This window comes from Dromiciops gliroides, chromosome 1 (assembly GCF_019393635.1).
Source record: "Dromiciops gliroides isolate mDroGli1 chromosome 1, mDroGli1.pri, whole genome shotgun sequence".
Taxonomy (NCBI): domain Eukaryota; kingdom Metazoa; phylum Chordata; class Mammalia; order Microbiotheria; family Microbiotheriidae; genus Dromiciops; species Dromiciops gliroides.
The window spans coordinates 709,278,049-709,294,701 of NC_057861.1; the positions used below are offsets into that span (position 1 = coordinate 709,278,049).

Genomic DNA, 16,653 nt, shown 5'->3' on the forward strand with positions numbered 1-16,653 from the left:
ACACAAGTGACAGGCATGACAACCAAAATAAGAGCAATAATTAATAATAATAATAATAATAATCAATAATAATAGCAACAATAACACCAGCAACAGCAACAATAATAATAATAATATCACTTAAATTTAAAAAAATAAAATAAACAAATAAACACAAACTAAAATGTCTTAAGGAATTTCTGCCTAGCCCAACCCCTTTTGGAGGCTCTAGACATTGGTGTCCCCCAGCCAGGAAGGCTGCTTCAGTTGGTTTCACCCATGAACTGCAGTTCTCTCTCCTAATGAGGCAAAGGTGTGGAGAGGGGTTGTCTCCTAGAGAACAAAAATTTCCTTCCCATCCCTGGCTCCCAAGGAGGATCAAGATGAATCCTTCCTCCTCCAGGCTGTGGGACAAAGGAGGGGGTCCTAGATGAGAGGGCCTTGGAGAAGGTTGGAAACTCTAAGAATGCTTCCTCATAGTGTGAGTTGAACAGATTATAGGGATAGACTCTACCCTGGGCCCCCTGCTAGTATCCCAATCAGTATCTTTCACTGCTTCATCTCCATTTAGGAAATGAGACTCCCCCACTCCAACTTCAAACAGAGACACGTCCAGGCCATTTCATAGATTTGTGGTTTGGGTGAATGGAACTTTAGCTATTTAAATGGTTTACCATATTGTGGACTCTGGTAGTCTTCTCTAATAAACTTACTATCTACTGGAATTGCCCTCAAATGCTCATGGTGGTAAGCCTGTCAGACAAGTTAGGCCCTTTCCTCCATACAAGGTGGGCTCATTCACAGCTCAGCTGAACAGATGCTACTGGGTTTCTAATCATTACAATAATAACCGACACTTAAATCGCACTTTACAAGTGGCAAAATACTTGGCATATGTTATTTCAATTGAGCCTCACAACAACCCTGGGAGGTAGTGCTCTCCTCATTTTATAGATGACAAGCCCGAGGTTCAGAGAGGTCGATCAAATTGCCCAGGTTCGTGCAGCTAGAAAGAGAGAGTTGGGCCTCAAACCCAAGCCTTTTAAGTCTCAAGGCCAGGATTCTTTCCACTATTCATTCCACACTGCCCCTGCAACTTTCAAAAGGACTGAGGGAAGGAGCAGCTAGGTGGCACAGTGAATAGAGCACTGGCCCTGGATTCAGGAGGATCTGAGTTCAAATCCAGCCTCAGACACTTTACACTTACTGGCTGTGTGACCCTGGGCAAGTCACTTAACCCCAATTGCCTCACAAAAAAACAAAACAAAACAAAACAAAACAAAACAAAAGGACTGAGGGAGATTACTGAGAATGCTAAACAGCCCAGGCCTCCCAGAAGCAGCTGGGGTATCAGGCAAAGAATCAGAACCACTTATTTTACTGATCATCCTCCATTTTTCCTAGCACCTGGACAGTGACATTCAGACTGTCCATCCTCCCCAGAGAGAACAGGCCAGATTCATTAACAAGTGTTCTGCCCTAAGACATATATACAGAATCAAGCCTGGGGCATAGAACTGGAGAAGCAGGACTTCATACACTAAGTCTTATCACTGCCTCACTGGTTTCACCATTTCTCCCCTTTGTATAGTCTACAGGGTTCCGAATCCCCACTGTCCTTAGTGCTCTTTGGGGCCCTGCACGTGATTCCTTCCCTCCCTTGTAGGGAGCAAGAGTGGAATTAGTTGGAAACAACCACTGACTCCTGAGGAGGCAAAGAGTACCATAGTCTGGTGGCGAGGGTGAGAAAGCTTGGCCGTGCCTCAGTTCTGACTTCAGATCAATTATAAGAAAAGAAACATGTGAAACGGTCCATATACCCAGTACTAAACCCATGCCCTATGTATGGTAGATGGTAGCATTTCTCCATATGGACACATGCCACAGGAATGATGGTTCACATTTCTAGAACTTTTTAAGGTTTACAAAGCATTTTCCTCACACACCTCTGAGGTATGCAGTGCATATATTATTGTCTTCATTTTGTAGAGGAGTAGAATCAAGCTCAGTTAGGCCACTTGCCTGTGGCCACTGAGCTAGTAAGTCAGAGCAAGGATCATGTCTTTCTGCCTCGAAATTTAAAACTGCTTCTAGTACACGACACTGCCTACTTGTGTCGACAAAGTGTGTAGTATTCCCATTGGAGGTCCCTAAAGCTGTTCCATGGATAAGCAACCAGACATTCAGAATCTCAACAATCATCTGTTGAACTAAATTATTCATAGAAGTATTTTTCTATATGTGTGAGTACTACACATAGATTTCCACATATGCATATACCCTACAATACATGAGTTTTTCCTGGAGTATACACAGATGTGTTTTTACATGTGAGTGTGTAGTCATATCTTGGTGGATATGTGCATGGGTTAGCTATTTAGGATTCTGTATATAAGCATGTTTGGGAGTCGGTGTATTTTATATTATATGCATGAGCATTTCTTAATGTGAGTTTATAGGTAAATTTCTGCATATGTATGTATAACCCAAGCATGTTTTTACACACATAGATGCTACATATAAGTTACTGCAGGGGCAGACAGGTGGCACAGTGGATGGAGTATAAGGCCTAGAGTCAGGAAGACTCATCTTCCTGAGTTCAAATACAGCCATTCGTAGCTGTATGACCCTGGGCAAGTCATTTGACCCTATTTGCCTCCATTTCCCCATCTGTAAAATGAGCTGTAGAAGGAAATGGCAAACCACTCCAAAATCTTTGCCAAGAAAACCCCAAATGGGGTCACGAGGAGTTGGACATGACTGAAAGGACCCCAAAAGAACAACAAAAGTTTCTACATGTACAGACATCTGTGTGTTTCAGCATTGTGTACATAGGTACCTCTCTACAAGTGGGTTTATGGGAGGACTTTTCAGCATGTGCATATATACCACTTAATGTTTTTATATGTGCATGTATGGTACATTGTGTTTCTGTGTGTGCATACATACATACATGACTGCATAGGGACACAACACATGCATTGCTACCAGTCCATGTTGCTATGTTTCTGTATGTGAGTTGGAAGTACACTTTTGCACAAAAAGGTATAGTTAGGATCTGGACTTCAGATTTAGAGCTGGATGGGACTTTATAGCCCTATTTATTTTACAAATAGAGACACTGAGATTCAGAGACATTGAATACATTGGCCAGGGTCAAAGAGGTTGTTCAGTCATTCTTCAGTCATGTCCAACACTTTGTGACCCCATTTGGAGTATTTTTTTTGACAAAGATACTATAATGATTTGTCATTTCCTTCTCCAGCTCACTTTATACATGAAGAAACTGAGGCAAATGGGATCCAGTGACTTGCCCAGGGTCACACAGCTATTGTCTGAGGCCAGATTTGAATTCTGGTCTTCCTGACAGTTGGTAAGTGAGCAAAGATTTGAGTTCAGATTTTCTGATCTCAAAGAACATCATTCTATCTTCTGGGCCACCAAGCTGCCCACTGCATGTGTGTTTGTGCATGTGTGAAAAAAGGAGGTTTGCACTTGGGTGAGTTCCTGGATGCATGTCCACACCCACTGCGGTGGGAATATATGTCGTGTGTAGGCCTTGTCATTTCCCTTGAACCACTGTTGTGAAGGTCAAATGAAAAGGAAACACTTTGGAAATGATAAAGAAGCCTATTAAAGTCTCTGGACTGGGTTAGAGAATCCTCTGATTGGATTAGAGGCTTCTAATTGTCCTTTGCTCTTTCCCATGAAAGTAAAAGTTTCTGTGGGGAAAAGGGGAGAGGTTGGATATGCCCAACAACCCACTCCAAGCAAGCACTGCCAAGTCCACCCAATAGAGAGCCCAGACTGGGCTTTGCAGTCTGGGATCTGACACTCACCTCTGAGAACTGCTGGTCAGCTGAAGAAGTCATGGATGGAAGCAGTTACTCCCCCTTTTTCCCACTCCTACTCCCTAGCCTTGCCTCAATCCTGCTCAGACTCACTGAGGAGCTCCAGTCCCCTCCCCTGAGCTCATTATATCCTTCAATTATTAATATTCTCCTCCCCCCCCCCCCGCCATTGATGCCTACTCTAATTGCTTATAAAGTGAAGATAATTAACCGAGGTGACAAAATGTCACTAGAGGAGGCCACTCCAATGGGAAAAATACAAATAAAAATTTTAAAAAACAGTGGCTTTTTTTTGGAGTGTGTCATGTCCTCAGAGCTGGTGGTGGACTGGGAACATCTCACTAGGATCTTAGGGCTGAGTGACTTGTGAAAATGAGTCACAATTGGTGTAGAAGGGGAAGGAATGGCCAGTGTATAACTGCTCTTCTAACAGTCCCAGAAGGATGACATGGGCCCCTGGACTGTTACTAGTGGAAGGAAGAGATTTTTTTCACTATACTATTGAGGGGACTGATGATCAGGACCCTGGACAAGGTGACCATTCCTTTTCCTCACTTCTACCATCCTGACTCCATCAAAACACTTTCATGGGCAGTGCCCTGGTGTAAGGATGGAGCAGCCATCACTGACCAGGATGGCTCTTAGTTGGCCACACTGTACATACCTGAGTTTGAATTCTATTCAGGCCACGGAACCACAGGATCTGTCCACGTCGGAGTTCTCTCTCAGCATGATCAATCTCCTCCACATCCTCATTGAGTTCTTCCTCAGGGATCTCCTCTTTTTGAGTGAGCCGTCCTGCCTCCTTCAGGAACTTGAGCCTGCTGGTTGGGATGGTTGCAATGACCTGGAAAGAGACATGCAGGAAATCAACGGAGGCCATTTGTTCATTTGTGAATTCATTCATTCACTAATCAATTCATTCATTTACTCATTTAGTCAGTCAAAAACATTTATTAAGCACTTACTATGTGCCAAGCACTCTACCAATTCACTTATTCAATCAATGAGTATTATCTAAGCACCTCTTAAATGACCCACACTTAACTTTAGAATCATAAGCCAAGGAAAATCTGAATAATCAGAGGAGAGAAAAGACATCTTCTCAGGCAGGGATAACAGAACAGGCAAAGGCATGAAGGTGGAAAAGGGAAATAGAGGTTGATGGTCCTTTTAACTCGTTGGCAAGAGTAAATATATAGGTGTGTGTATGTATATGTGTGTGTGTATATGTATATGCATGCACACCTATACATATATACACTCATATGTACCTGTATGCATATACACACATACACATAAACCCATATACACACATACAATCTCTGGGGTATCTATGTGAAAGTTGAATTCAAAGGACTAAGATTCATTATGTTTTGCTCAGTTCTCTCCTCCAATTTAAAGATGGAATTAGGCAAGCAAGTCCTATGAGCCCCAAATCTTTAGAATTAATTCCCCATGGCAAGGTGCAAACCCAGGGTTCCCCAAAGCAAAATCTCATCTTCTTCAGAAGAACAAGAAAGATGCAGCTCAGTTTATCCAAGGTTTCTACATGACTTGTTTAGGTTTCAAAAGCAATGGGTTGATTTCTTCCACAGCTCAGCTAGGGTAGGAGCCCCTAAGCTAACAGTGGTTTCCATTTAGAGATAGAACTATCATTGGCTCTCAGTACTAACAGAAGGAGGTACTAACTAATTTCTACAGCTTGTGGGGTTAAACATTGCATGGGGTATTCCCCTGAAGGATATGCTATGTTGGATAGGAGGAGGTATGGAGCTGCTAACTATAAGGCCTAATCTCCTAATTCTATTGACAGACACAGTGTGTCTCTGATTGTCTTTTGTATAGAGGGCTAAGTTTAACAATGATGGGGTGGAGTGTGGAAGTGGGCAACCTTCATTGAAACCCTTCAATAACACAAGTCTCATTCTGGGATACTGGGGGCCACAGTTGTCTATACCAACTGGGTTGGAACAGCCTCAGCTACCCTTTTTTTTTTTTTTTTTTTTTTTTTTTTTTTGCGGGGCAATGGGGCTTAAGTGACTTGCCTAAGGTCACACAGCTAGTAAGTGTCAAGTGTCTGAGGCCAGATTTGAACTCAGGAACTCCTGAATCCAGGGCCAGTGCTTTATCCACTGTGCCAGCTAGCCGCCCCCTCAGCTACCCTTTTTATATAAAGGAAGAAAATGGGAACTTCAAAGATAATTCCTGTAAGTAACTACCCCCAACACAAAGTGGTGGCACAGATAGCTGGTCTCAGAGGTTCACCTCTCACAATCATTGCATGTGATCCTGGGCAAATCACTTAACCTTGGTGGGGGAGGGCTTAGCCCCATCTCTAAGATAATAAGTTGCAAAACAGGTACCGATATGCTTTAGCATTTGAAATTTCCTCACCAGGAATTCTCTATACTAGTGAATCAAAGGTCCCATTGGTTACTCTCTGAGTAACCCCCACCCCCCCAAAAAACAGTATCAAGAAGAGCATCCCTTAGGACCCAAATTCAGGTGTCTAGAATTTCTCACATGTAGCAGGTTTTCTGTATCAAGATGTGTCCTCAGCAAAAAGAATGCATCCAAAGCCAATTCATAGCAAGTCCCTGAACTTGGGCACAAGGGAATCAAGAAACTGACAGAAAAGACTTGGTCTGAGGTTGGGGTAACTGAGAATTAGAGAATGTCAGAATTGGAAGAGGCCTTGTGATCATCCATCCTATCTCAATCAAAGGAAGAAATTAAGGCCCCAAGAGGTGAAGGGATTTACCTAAAAGTGAAATATGGTGTTAGGAGCTGAATTTGGAATTGGAAGACTTGGGTTTTAATCCTGAGTTTGCACTGGTACCTGTTTTACTTCAGTCAAGTCTGCTGTGGGCCTTAGTATCCTCATGTGTGCAAAGTGTGTGTGGGGAGGGGAGGACGAGATTTCCACTAAGGTTCCTTCAAGTTCTAGATCCATGACCCTATGAGTAACTTTGGCAGAGTTGGGACTAGGATTTGCTCTTTTATAACTCTATCTAATGTTACTCAACCAGTATTTCTTAAGTGCCCGCTAGGTACTATATGCTAGGTACTGTACTAGGTTCTTGGGTATAAGGTCAAACACCCCATAGTTCCCATGTTCAACCATTCCGAAAGCCTCCATTCTCTGATGGAGCTCTGATTAGGGCCACAACATGTTCATAAATAATTAAATGTAAAATAAACACTAAATCATTTTGGACAGACATGGGGATGCTGTGTTAATATCTGGGGGCATCAGGAAGGGAATCTTGTAGGAGGTACACCTTAAGTTGAACCTTTAAGGGACTTAGGGGTTAGTTACAAGAGACAGAGATTGCCTGCTTGTATTCCAAACTGAAAACAGAAACTTGCCAAGAAGAGCTTACCTGACCCCAGACAAGCTCTCCTAGTCCAATGAATATACACCACATCCACTGGTCAAGCTGGAGAGGAGAACAGCTGAATGGCTTCCCCCCGAACTGCACAATGACTATCTGGAGACAAAATTGGAGACACAAACCCATCACTAGAAGAAGCACAAGTTTCATCTCTCAGAGCAGGGACTGGGACTTCCTGCTGGCAGGGGGCCAGGTGATGTTCTTCCAATGAGGACGCCCCAGGGTCCTGGTTACCTGAATGGCGAAGGTGCCCAGTACAATTGTGCAGAAGATGGGGTTCCTGAAGATGCCGTCAAACACATTCCGCTCCCCATGGATTTTCCGGGCATTGATTTCATTGAACAGCTGCATCATGACAAAGGTGTTGAAGATGATGGTATAGTGCTCAGAGGGAGGAGAGTGGAGGGGGGCATTGCGTCCACTGTCAATCATGAACATTTTCTCACCTATAGAAAGGAAAGCACAAATAAAATCAAAGGGATCTCAGAGACATGAGCTGTGTCATCTTGTTCAAGTTCCTTGTTTTCTCTTTGTCTCAGTATCCTCATCTATAAAATGAAGGGTTTAGGCAGGCTGAACTCAAGCTGTACTATTCCCTATTTCTCCCTACCTGTTGGCCTATGTCCTCACAGGGGTTGGAGCAGTTATAAGAAGTGGAAGGGGGAGGAGAACTTAAATGAAAGTAAGTCCTTCTACAAAACTTGTTCCTGAACTTTTTCTACCTCATAGCACTTCATTCTTTGCTATCAGTAGGGAACTGTCAAAATGCTCAGGTGCTTGCAAGCAAAACTTCCATACATTTCATAGGAGAAACTTCCTGCAATGTTGACTCAGTTGCTTTGCTGGATCTCATCAGTGTGGATGTTCCTACTGAAGTTGTGGGTCAAAGTATTTCTTTCCTTTTTGGGCAGCTCTTATCAATGATCTCCCATAGATACACTGAAGGAAGTCTACTCAGTGTACTAAGGGGCTTCCTTGACATCTCAACATTTTGAGGATACCAAAGGAACATGCAGGCTGTTCATGGTCTATCCCTCACTCTTGTCATGTGATTAGTTCATTTATTATTTTTTTTGCGGGGCAATGGGGGTTAAGTGACTTGCCCAGGGTCACACAGCTAGTAAGTGTCAAGTGTCTGAGGCTGGATCCGAACTCAGGTACTCCTGAATCCAGGGCCAGTGCTCTCTATCCACTATGCTATCTAGCCACCCCCTCATCTTTTTTGATAATCCATTTCCCTGATGAAGTCCTTTATTCTTCTTCTTTAAGATTACTCATCTCCTTACAGGTGATCATCCATTGCTTCATTTTTATTTCTTCAGAAATCATATCGCTCCAAGCCTCATAACCATATAAAATTAGTTGAATATTGGCATTAAAAAGTCAGTCCTTTGTTTCAAGGAGAATTCTGTTTGGGATCACGAAAGGAACAGTGCAATTCCCCAAAGGGAATCCTGCCTGTTCAATTATGCATGCAACTAGTTGTCCACAGAACTATCTGTCAACAACACAAACACATTTGTTATACATAATATATGTGTGTGCATGTATATATGAGGAAATAGAGAGGGAGGGAGGGAGAACTGGTGAATGGGTTCTATCTGGGTTGTCCATTTAACTGTATGTCATAATCTAGACAACAGAAATCTTTGTCTTTTGGATTTTCCTACTTGGATGGTCAAGTCAAACTCCATAAACAGGAATATCTGAAGTACCTCACTATCCCTCGGGAATTCTTTGTCAACTCCATCATAGTAGCAGGTACCTTTGATAAGCATATGTCAGCCTATTTTATGCACCACTTGCTATTTAGGATCAAGATGATCTCTTTTGCTTTATCTATTAAGTAATCTAATTATTTTTGGTATATTGGTGGTAGACACCTTGTTGGAAAAGAACTCTTAAAGTGGTGGTTTGTTCTGCTGAAGAGTTTTTTACATCAATAAAAAAATAAGTACAATAGATTTTTTATAACTTTTAGCCAATTGCATGGTGAGAAAGAAACAGTATACTCTGCAGTACTGCTTGCTACAGCCTGACTGTTCCCTAAAAGTAGACTTAATGAGGTTGTTCTCATTGTGTGTGCAGAGTTTTATAAACTTGTGACTTTTTATATAAAATTTTTATAAAGTTGTGAAAAGTCATGCAAGCCAATATTTTTCATTTTCTCATTAATATTTTAAAATTTTAATAATATCTGAAATTTCCTCTATGCCTTTGGTCTCTTCTACAGATTCCTTGAGAAGTGATCTCTTATTATTCTCAAAACTGGGTTACTTCCAGCACAGATCTCCTCTATGGCACTTGACCTAATTCAGCTGCTTTCATCATATTTATTCTCTTTAGTGTCAGTTATAATTCCTATATAAACATATCCAGGTCTGTGATGTTGAAGTGTGAAAGTTCCACTGCTTTGATGATGAAAAAAGTTTGTTATAAAAATGCAGATCTTTTACATTTTTCTTTCAATTGTTTTCTTCCTTCCATCGTTATCCTTAAGTACCCTTATGATGGCTTTTCTCAGTTGGTTCTCTTACCAAACTTTTTCTAAGTTGGTTTCACTCCCACTGCTTCTATTTTATGAGACAATATTGTTCAAAGTATTCCTTCCTCCTCCTTGAGGTATTAAAAATGAATCTCTAATCTAAGTTAGTCTTGCACTTGGCTGCCATAGCACTCCTCTTGGCAAGTAAATCAGTTTGATGACTAGAGTACTTTTAAGGCTCCCTGGTCTTCTTGTTATATTAGTTGATTTATATCAGTTAGATTTCCATATGAAATCATTGTAGCCCATGTCTATGTGCTTTCTTATGTCCACAATCTCTTTTTTCTTATTAATAACTTGCTTTAATTGCAAGTCAAATCTTATTCACATGCTTATTCTTAGTTCTGGCATTGTACTAATTTTGATATCTCCTCTATAAATTGGTTGTCTGACTATACACAGACAGCTAATAAAGGAATGACTCCCACATGAATAATTAATTATTTGTTCCCCATTTGTTAAAATATAAGCAGTATGATTTTCTATGATGCTATTCAATTCCTTCTTCAGTGCCTTCTAATTCTCTTCTTGAAAATTGTGTGCATGCCATATAGGCACTTCCTGATCCAATGAAATCTCATTCCCCTGACCTATTTTCCCCCTTCATCTAAAGTCACAAAGTACTGAACTCTGTCATTTAATTTGTTGGGTCTTATTAAGTTTTTTGTTGAAATCTCCCTTTTCTACTTCTTATAAGTTTTAATTTCATGATAGTCTTTTTGCACATCAAAAGTACTGATCCAAGATGACCTAACGCCTTCTCAGGTGACATTTCTTGTTGCTTTTGTATTCATAAAATTAAACCAACTCCAGCAACTTTTCTATCTGCCTCTAGAAGATGAACCTGTCAGACAAATTTCCTTTTCACTATAACTTCCTCCTTTATTTTGGTTTCATTTATATCAAGACTGTCAAAACTGATATGATTCATTTCCTCCAGTAGAATGTACACTTAGTAATTGGATAAAGCTATCCCATTCAACCTACCAAGAGCTAAGTGAAGAGTTATGGATGACTTAAAATCATGTGATTCTTAGCATCCTCTCTTTATTTCCCATGATTCTTCCACCTTCACTGCAGAAGCAGAGCAGGAGCTCATGGGGCCATATTGTATTTTCCTTTGTTTCATGGAGTGACATGGCCAAAGTGTTCACCATCAAGTGGCCAGGCAACTGGTGATGAGCCTCTCTGTAATTAGTAAGGTTAGTCCTTAAATAAAAGATTCAGCCTGCTTCTGAGCCTCTACTCAAAGGCCTTTCCAGCATAGTAGAACATGGCAGAGCTTTTGCTCTGCTGGTAACACTGTTGAGAACCCAGTCAATGATACTCCATGATGGGGCATCTGAATTAGATTTTTTGGTGTTCTGAAGTAAAATCAAACCATTGATGACTACTTTTTTGGTCCTTCTGTAGTGAACATACTTAAATACTAATGAAGCCACAAGAAAGCAACCGGAAAACAGGTAGCCTTTGGAGTCTTTCACTAGATCTTCATAATAGGTTGTTTTTGTCATTCTTAAACCCAAGCCATGGGAGGCAATCTGGATGGAAGGTGGCATGTAGGAATGGCCACTGAATCAAGAGGACTAGCTTCAAGGTTTTACACTGCTCTAAAGCTTGAATGGATCACTGAATTTCTCTAGACCACAGTTTTATCCTCTGTAAACTGGGAGTATTGGGCTAAACAATCCCTAAAACTCCTTTCTACCCCTGGAATTCTGTTCTAGGTTCTAATGTTCTGGGTTGATGAATTGAGGATCCTATAATTTATATGGACAAGAACTTATACATTCCAGAGGACAACCCAGTGACTTACCAACAAAGAGAAGGGTGAAGATGAGTGTGAGCTGGTAGACTGCATGGCCTAGGATATTCTTCATCATGGTGCGGGAGATGAGCGGCTTGTTGCGGCCGTATGGCTTACGCAGCAGAAGGGATTCTGTCGGTGGCTCTGTGGCCAGGGCCAGGGAGGCAAAGGTGTCCATGATAAGATTCACCCACAACATCTGTACAGCTTTTAGGGGAGAGTCCTGAGGATAGAAAGAAGAACAAACAGTCACAGAATGGAGGGAATTAGTCTGGGACAGCTCTGGGTAGAAGAATATTCTGTTACCAGCCACCCATTCCCAGAATGAAGTGTAACAGTATCCATCACCAGGTAGGGGTGTGTGTGTGTGTGTGTGTGTGTGTGTGTGTGTGTGTGTGTGTGTGTGTGTGTGTGTGTGTGTAAAAAAGAGAGGGAGAGAAAGAGAAAGGAGAGAAAAAAGAGGGAGGGAGGGAGGGAGGGAGGGAGGGAGGGAGAGAGAGAGAGAGAGAGAGAGAGAGAGAGAGAGAGAGAGAGAGAGAGAGAGAGAGAGAGAGAGAGAGAGAGACTGACCATCATCTGCAAATACTAGGATCTTAAGCTAGAAGGGACCTCAGAGAACATGAAGTCTATCCTCATCCCTGCATTTTTTTAACAGAGGAGGAAATGGAGGCCCAAGATAGAGAGCTGGAGCTGACTCAAGGAACTGAGGTAATAAATAACAGCTGGGTGCAGAACCTGTCTTCTGATTTAAAATCAAGCCTTTGGCACTGTACCACAGACTTAATAAGAGCAGACATTCTCTTTTCCTACAAAACTTGAGAAATCCAAAAAGTCTATGAAGCTCAAAGAAATGGATCTCCAGTGGTGAAATTCCAGTTCCTCTTCTTTTTTTTCTTTAGTGAGGCAAATGGGGTTAAGTGACTTGCCCAGGGTCACACAGCTAGTAAGTATTAAGTGTCTGAGGCTGTATTTGAACTCAGGTCCTCCTGAATCCAGGGCCAGTGCTCTATCCACTGCACCACCTAGCTGCCCCCCAGTTCTTCTGACAATGAATCTGGGAGATACTTTTGAGAAGGAAGCACCTTTCACTTCATACCACATAGGGGCTTCTTCATATACTTAGATTGAAGCTAATTGTGTTCACTTCTCTGGTTTCTGAGGGAATCTCCTAAGCACCTCAGTGCATATTTTAGAGCTTAAAGGGAATTTGCTTGTGTTCTTTCTAAGCTTTTCTTTTCCTTTCCTCAGTATCAATCAATCAACAAGTATTTATTAAGCACTTAGTATGTGCCAAACAGGTACAGCTAGGTAGCACAGTAGATAGAGCACTGGACTTGGAGTCAGGAAGACTCAACTTCATGAGTTCAAATCAAGCCTCAGACTCTGAGCAAGTCAGTTAATCCTGTTTACCTCATGAGCTGGAGAAGGAAATGGCCAACCCCTACAGTATCTTTTCCAAGAAAACCACAAGTGAAGTCACAGAGGGTCAGACACGACTGAAATGACTCAACAACAAGAATGTGCCAAGCATTGTGCTAGGTGTTGTAGATACAAGTACAAGGAATGAAACAATTTCTGCTCTTGAAGAACTAATATTCTAGTGGCAGAGATGACAAGTATGTGTATTATATATCTGTATGTGTGCATGTATGCATATATCATACATATCACATACCATATCTATCTATATATCTCATACATATACATTTTAAAAATACAACATATACAAATTAAATACAAGGTAATTGGAGAGGGAGGACACTAGCAGTGTGGGGGATCAAGAAAAGGTTCAGGGGAAAGATGGTGCTCAAGCTGATTCTTAAAGGAAGAGAGAGGGATTCTATGAGACAGAGGTAATGAGGTAGTGCATTCTAGGCAAGGAAACCATCCAATGCAAAGACAAAGAGATGGAGGATAGTCTTGTCTGTCAGGAACAGAGGGAAGATAATTATGGCTGGATCTAGATGAAGGAGAGACAATAATGTCCAATGATTCTGGAAAGGTTGGTTGAGATCAGATTGTATAGGGCTTTAAAAGCTAAGCAGAAATTTATATTTTATCTTAGATATCATAGGAAGCCACAGGGTTGATCAGCAGGAGAGTCGCATGGTCAGATCTTCAGTCAGGGAAATAAAGGAGGGCTAAGTGATGCCTAAGGCTCTCAAGAATGAAGCTCCTGTTCTAGCATGGTTTACTGCCTATAGATTTGCCATCTTGTATGGTCTAATGGACATGCTTTGGCTTTGATATCAAGAGACATTTAAATTCTAACATACTTGCTGTGTCATTGTGGGTAAGTCATTTCATCTACATATGGCTCAGCTCTGTTCATCATAAAATGGAAAGAGGGGAGCAGTCTAATTTCCTATCCAGCTCTTAATCCTGGAACCATAGGTCTCTGAATGTTGATCACCAGGGCATTACACATATGCCAACTTTGAGTGAACTGGAACAAAGGAATATCTTTTCTCAACCACGGTTCCACATGCTATAAGCCAATTTTTCGTCTCCTCCTTGACCCAGCCAATGAATTAAGGAGGACTGTTAGATCTCCAAGGACAGCATGGAACTGTGGAAAGAGCAACAGAATTCTTTATAGTTTATAAAACTTTATCATTTCCAGAGTTCTTTCTTCATAACCCTGTGAGATAGTCAGCAAAAGTTGCAGCATCCCCATTTTACAGATCAAGAAACTGACAACTAGAGAAGGTAAGTGACTTGCCCTAGGCAACACAGATAGGAAGTGTTCTTTCCACCTCACCACCTTTACTCTCATCTCCTACAACTGCAAGCCCACACCTCTTTGAACCCTACCATACTTGCCATTCTGATTGACTGATTCTGATTACTAGTCACAATGAGTACATAGCCACAGATAAGAAAGACCTTGAGTCTAATCAATCCATGCACAAGGGCAACAATGGCTTACCAATGCCCACAGCTAAATGCAAATTCCTGGGTGTAAGAAAAGAATTTGGTGTTTCTTAACACATAAATATTGGGGAAGCAGACACTAGAGGGCGCTGCTTGTCCACTGACCTAGAAAAGAGGTTGTTACTGATGATAGGAAAAACCTGACTCATCACAGCTCAGGCAGAGTTGTTGTGTCCCTAAACAAGAGGTTAGGTTTGGGGGAGAGGGGGATAACACTGCTGAGTCTCAGAAAGGAGTCAACCAGATGCTAACTTTGCTTGGCTGAGAGTCTGGTCCTGGGACAAGTTGTAGCCCTGGGCTTTAGATTGCTGTTAAGGACAATCCAGGGCACTTATGTAGGCAAGGGCATCACAGTCCTTCCAAGGCTTCAAAGAGACCACAACATGGCTTTTCAGAGTGGCTCAGAAACCTTCTATTCTCCTACTATCGTGCTGTCCTGGCTTCAACTATCTGTTTAACAGAAACATAGATAATGTTCTTTGGGTTAGAAAGGAACTTAGAGCGTAAGAGTTAGAAGGGACCTTCTTAGGCACAGAACATTGGAGCTGAAAAGAAACTTAGAACACAGTGGTAGCACTTGAATGGGCCTTGGCACATAGAATTCCGGAGCATAAAGGGGCCTTAGAACATAAAACATTAGAGCCAGAAGGAACTTTAGAACATAGACTGCAAGAGCTAAAAGAAACTTTGGAATATAGTGTTTGGAGCTTGAATGTACCATGGCATACAGAATTTGGAAGGGAACTTAGAACACAGAATTTTGGATCTAGAAAGAATCTTAGAACATAGATTGTTAGTATGGGAAATGACCACAGCTAAATGCAAATTCCCGGGTGTAAGAAAAGAATTTGGACAAATGTTAGAGCTGCAGAGGACTTTATTATTTAAATTTTTTTTTAATAATGTACATTTTTATAGAACTTGAAGACTTACAGGGCACTTTGCTTATGCTTTTTCCTTTTATTTTTTTAAAGTGTTTTATTATTTTCCAGTTACATATAAGCATAGTTTTCAACATTTGTTTTCACAGGATTTTTAGTTCCAATTTTTTTTCTTCCACCCTCCCTTCCCTCCCTCCTCCCCAAGATAGAAAGCAGTCTGATATAGGTTGTATATGTACAATCACATTAAACATATTTCTACATTAGTCATTTTGTGAAAGAAGAATCAGAGCACAAGGGAAGAACCTCAAAAAAGAAGGAAAAAACCAGTCCAAAAGTAGAAACGGTATGGTTCAATCTGCATTCATAATTCACAGTTCTTTTTTCCTGGATGTTGAGAACATTTTCTATCATGAGTTCTGTTTTGTATCATTGCACTGCTGAGAAGAGCCAGATCTGTCCCCATTGTTCATCACACAATGTTGCTGTTACTGTGTACAATGTTCTCCTAGTTCTGCTCCTCTCCGTCAGCATCAGTTTATGTAAGTCCTTCCAGTTTTCTCTGAACTCCTCCTGCTCATTGTTTCTTACAGCACAACAGTATTCCACTACATTCATATAACACAACTTGTTTAGCCATTCCCCTATTGATGAGCATTCCCTTGATTTCCAGTTCTTTGTCACCACAAAGAGAGTTGCTATAAATATTTTTGCACATGTGGGTCCTTTTCCCTTTTCTATGGTCTCTTTGGGATACAGACCTAGAAGTGGTACCACTGGGTCAAAGGGTATGAATAGTCTCATAGGCCTTTAGGCATAGTTGCAAATTGCTCTCCAGAATGGTTAGATCAGTTCACAGCTCCACCAACAATGCATCAGTGTTCCAATTTTTCCATACCTTCTCCAACATTTATATTTTCCTTTTTTGTCATATTAGCCAATCTGATAGGGGTGAGGTGGTACCTCAGAGTTGTTTTAATTTGCATTTCTCTGATCAACAGTGATTTAGACCATTTTTTCATGTCAATAGATAGCTTTGACTTCTTCATCAGAAAACTACCTGTTCATATCCTTTGACCATTTCTCAATTGGGGAATGACTTGGATTCTTATAAATTTGATTTAGTTCCTGATATATTTTAGAAATGAGGCCTTGATCAGAAATGCTGGTTGTAAAAATTGTTTCCCAGTTTTCTGCTTCCCTTTTAATTTTGGCTGCATTGTTTCTGTTTGTACAAAAACTTTTAAATTTAATGTAA

At 41.1% G+C, this 16,653-nt stretch overlaps 1 protein-coding gene across 11 annotated transcripts in view; it reads right to left on the minus strand.

The window, feature by feature from the left end:
• The window catches only part of ATP2B2 (ATPase plasma membrane Ca2+ transporting 2), a 696,441-nt gene that overhangs the window by 15,357 nt on the left and 664,431 nt on the right, over nucleotides 1–16,653 (minus strand). For all 11 annotated transcript variants that reach the window (XM_043971621.1, XM_043971693.1, XM_043971614.1 and 8 more), the window contains 4 exons: nucleotides 11,590–11,803; nucleotides 7,463–7,674; nucleotides 7,217–7,324; nucleotides 4,495–4,677 (listed from right to left, as the gene is read on the minus strand). In XM_043971621.1, coding sequence (XP_043827556.1) covers nucleotides 4,495–4,677; nucleotides 7,217–7,324; nucleotides 7,463–7,674; nucleotides 11,590–11,803 — 717 coding nt within the window. The remainder of the gene's footprint in view (nucleotides 1–4,494; nucleotides 4,678–7,216; nucleotides 7,325–7,462; nucleotides 7,675–11,589; nucleotides 11,804–16,653) is intronic.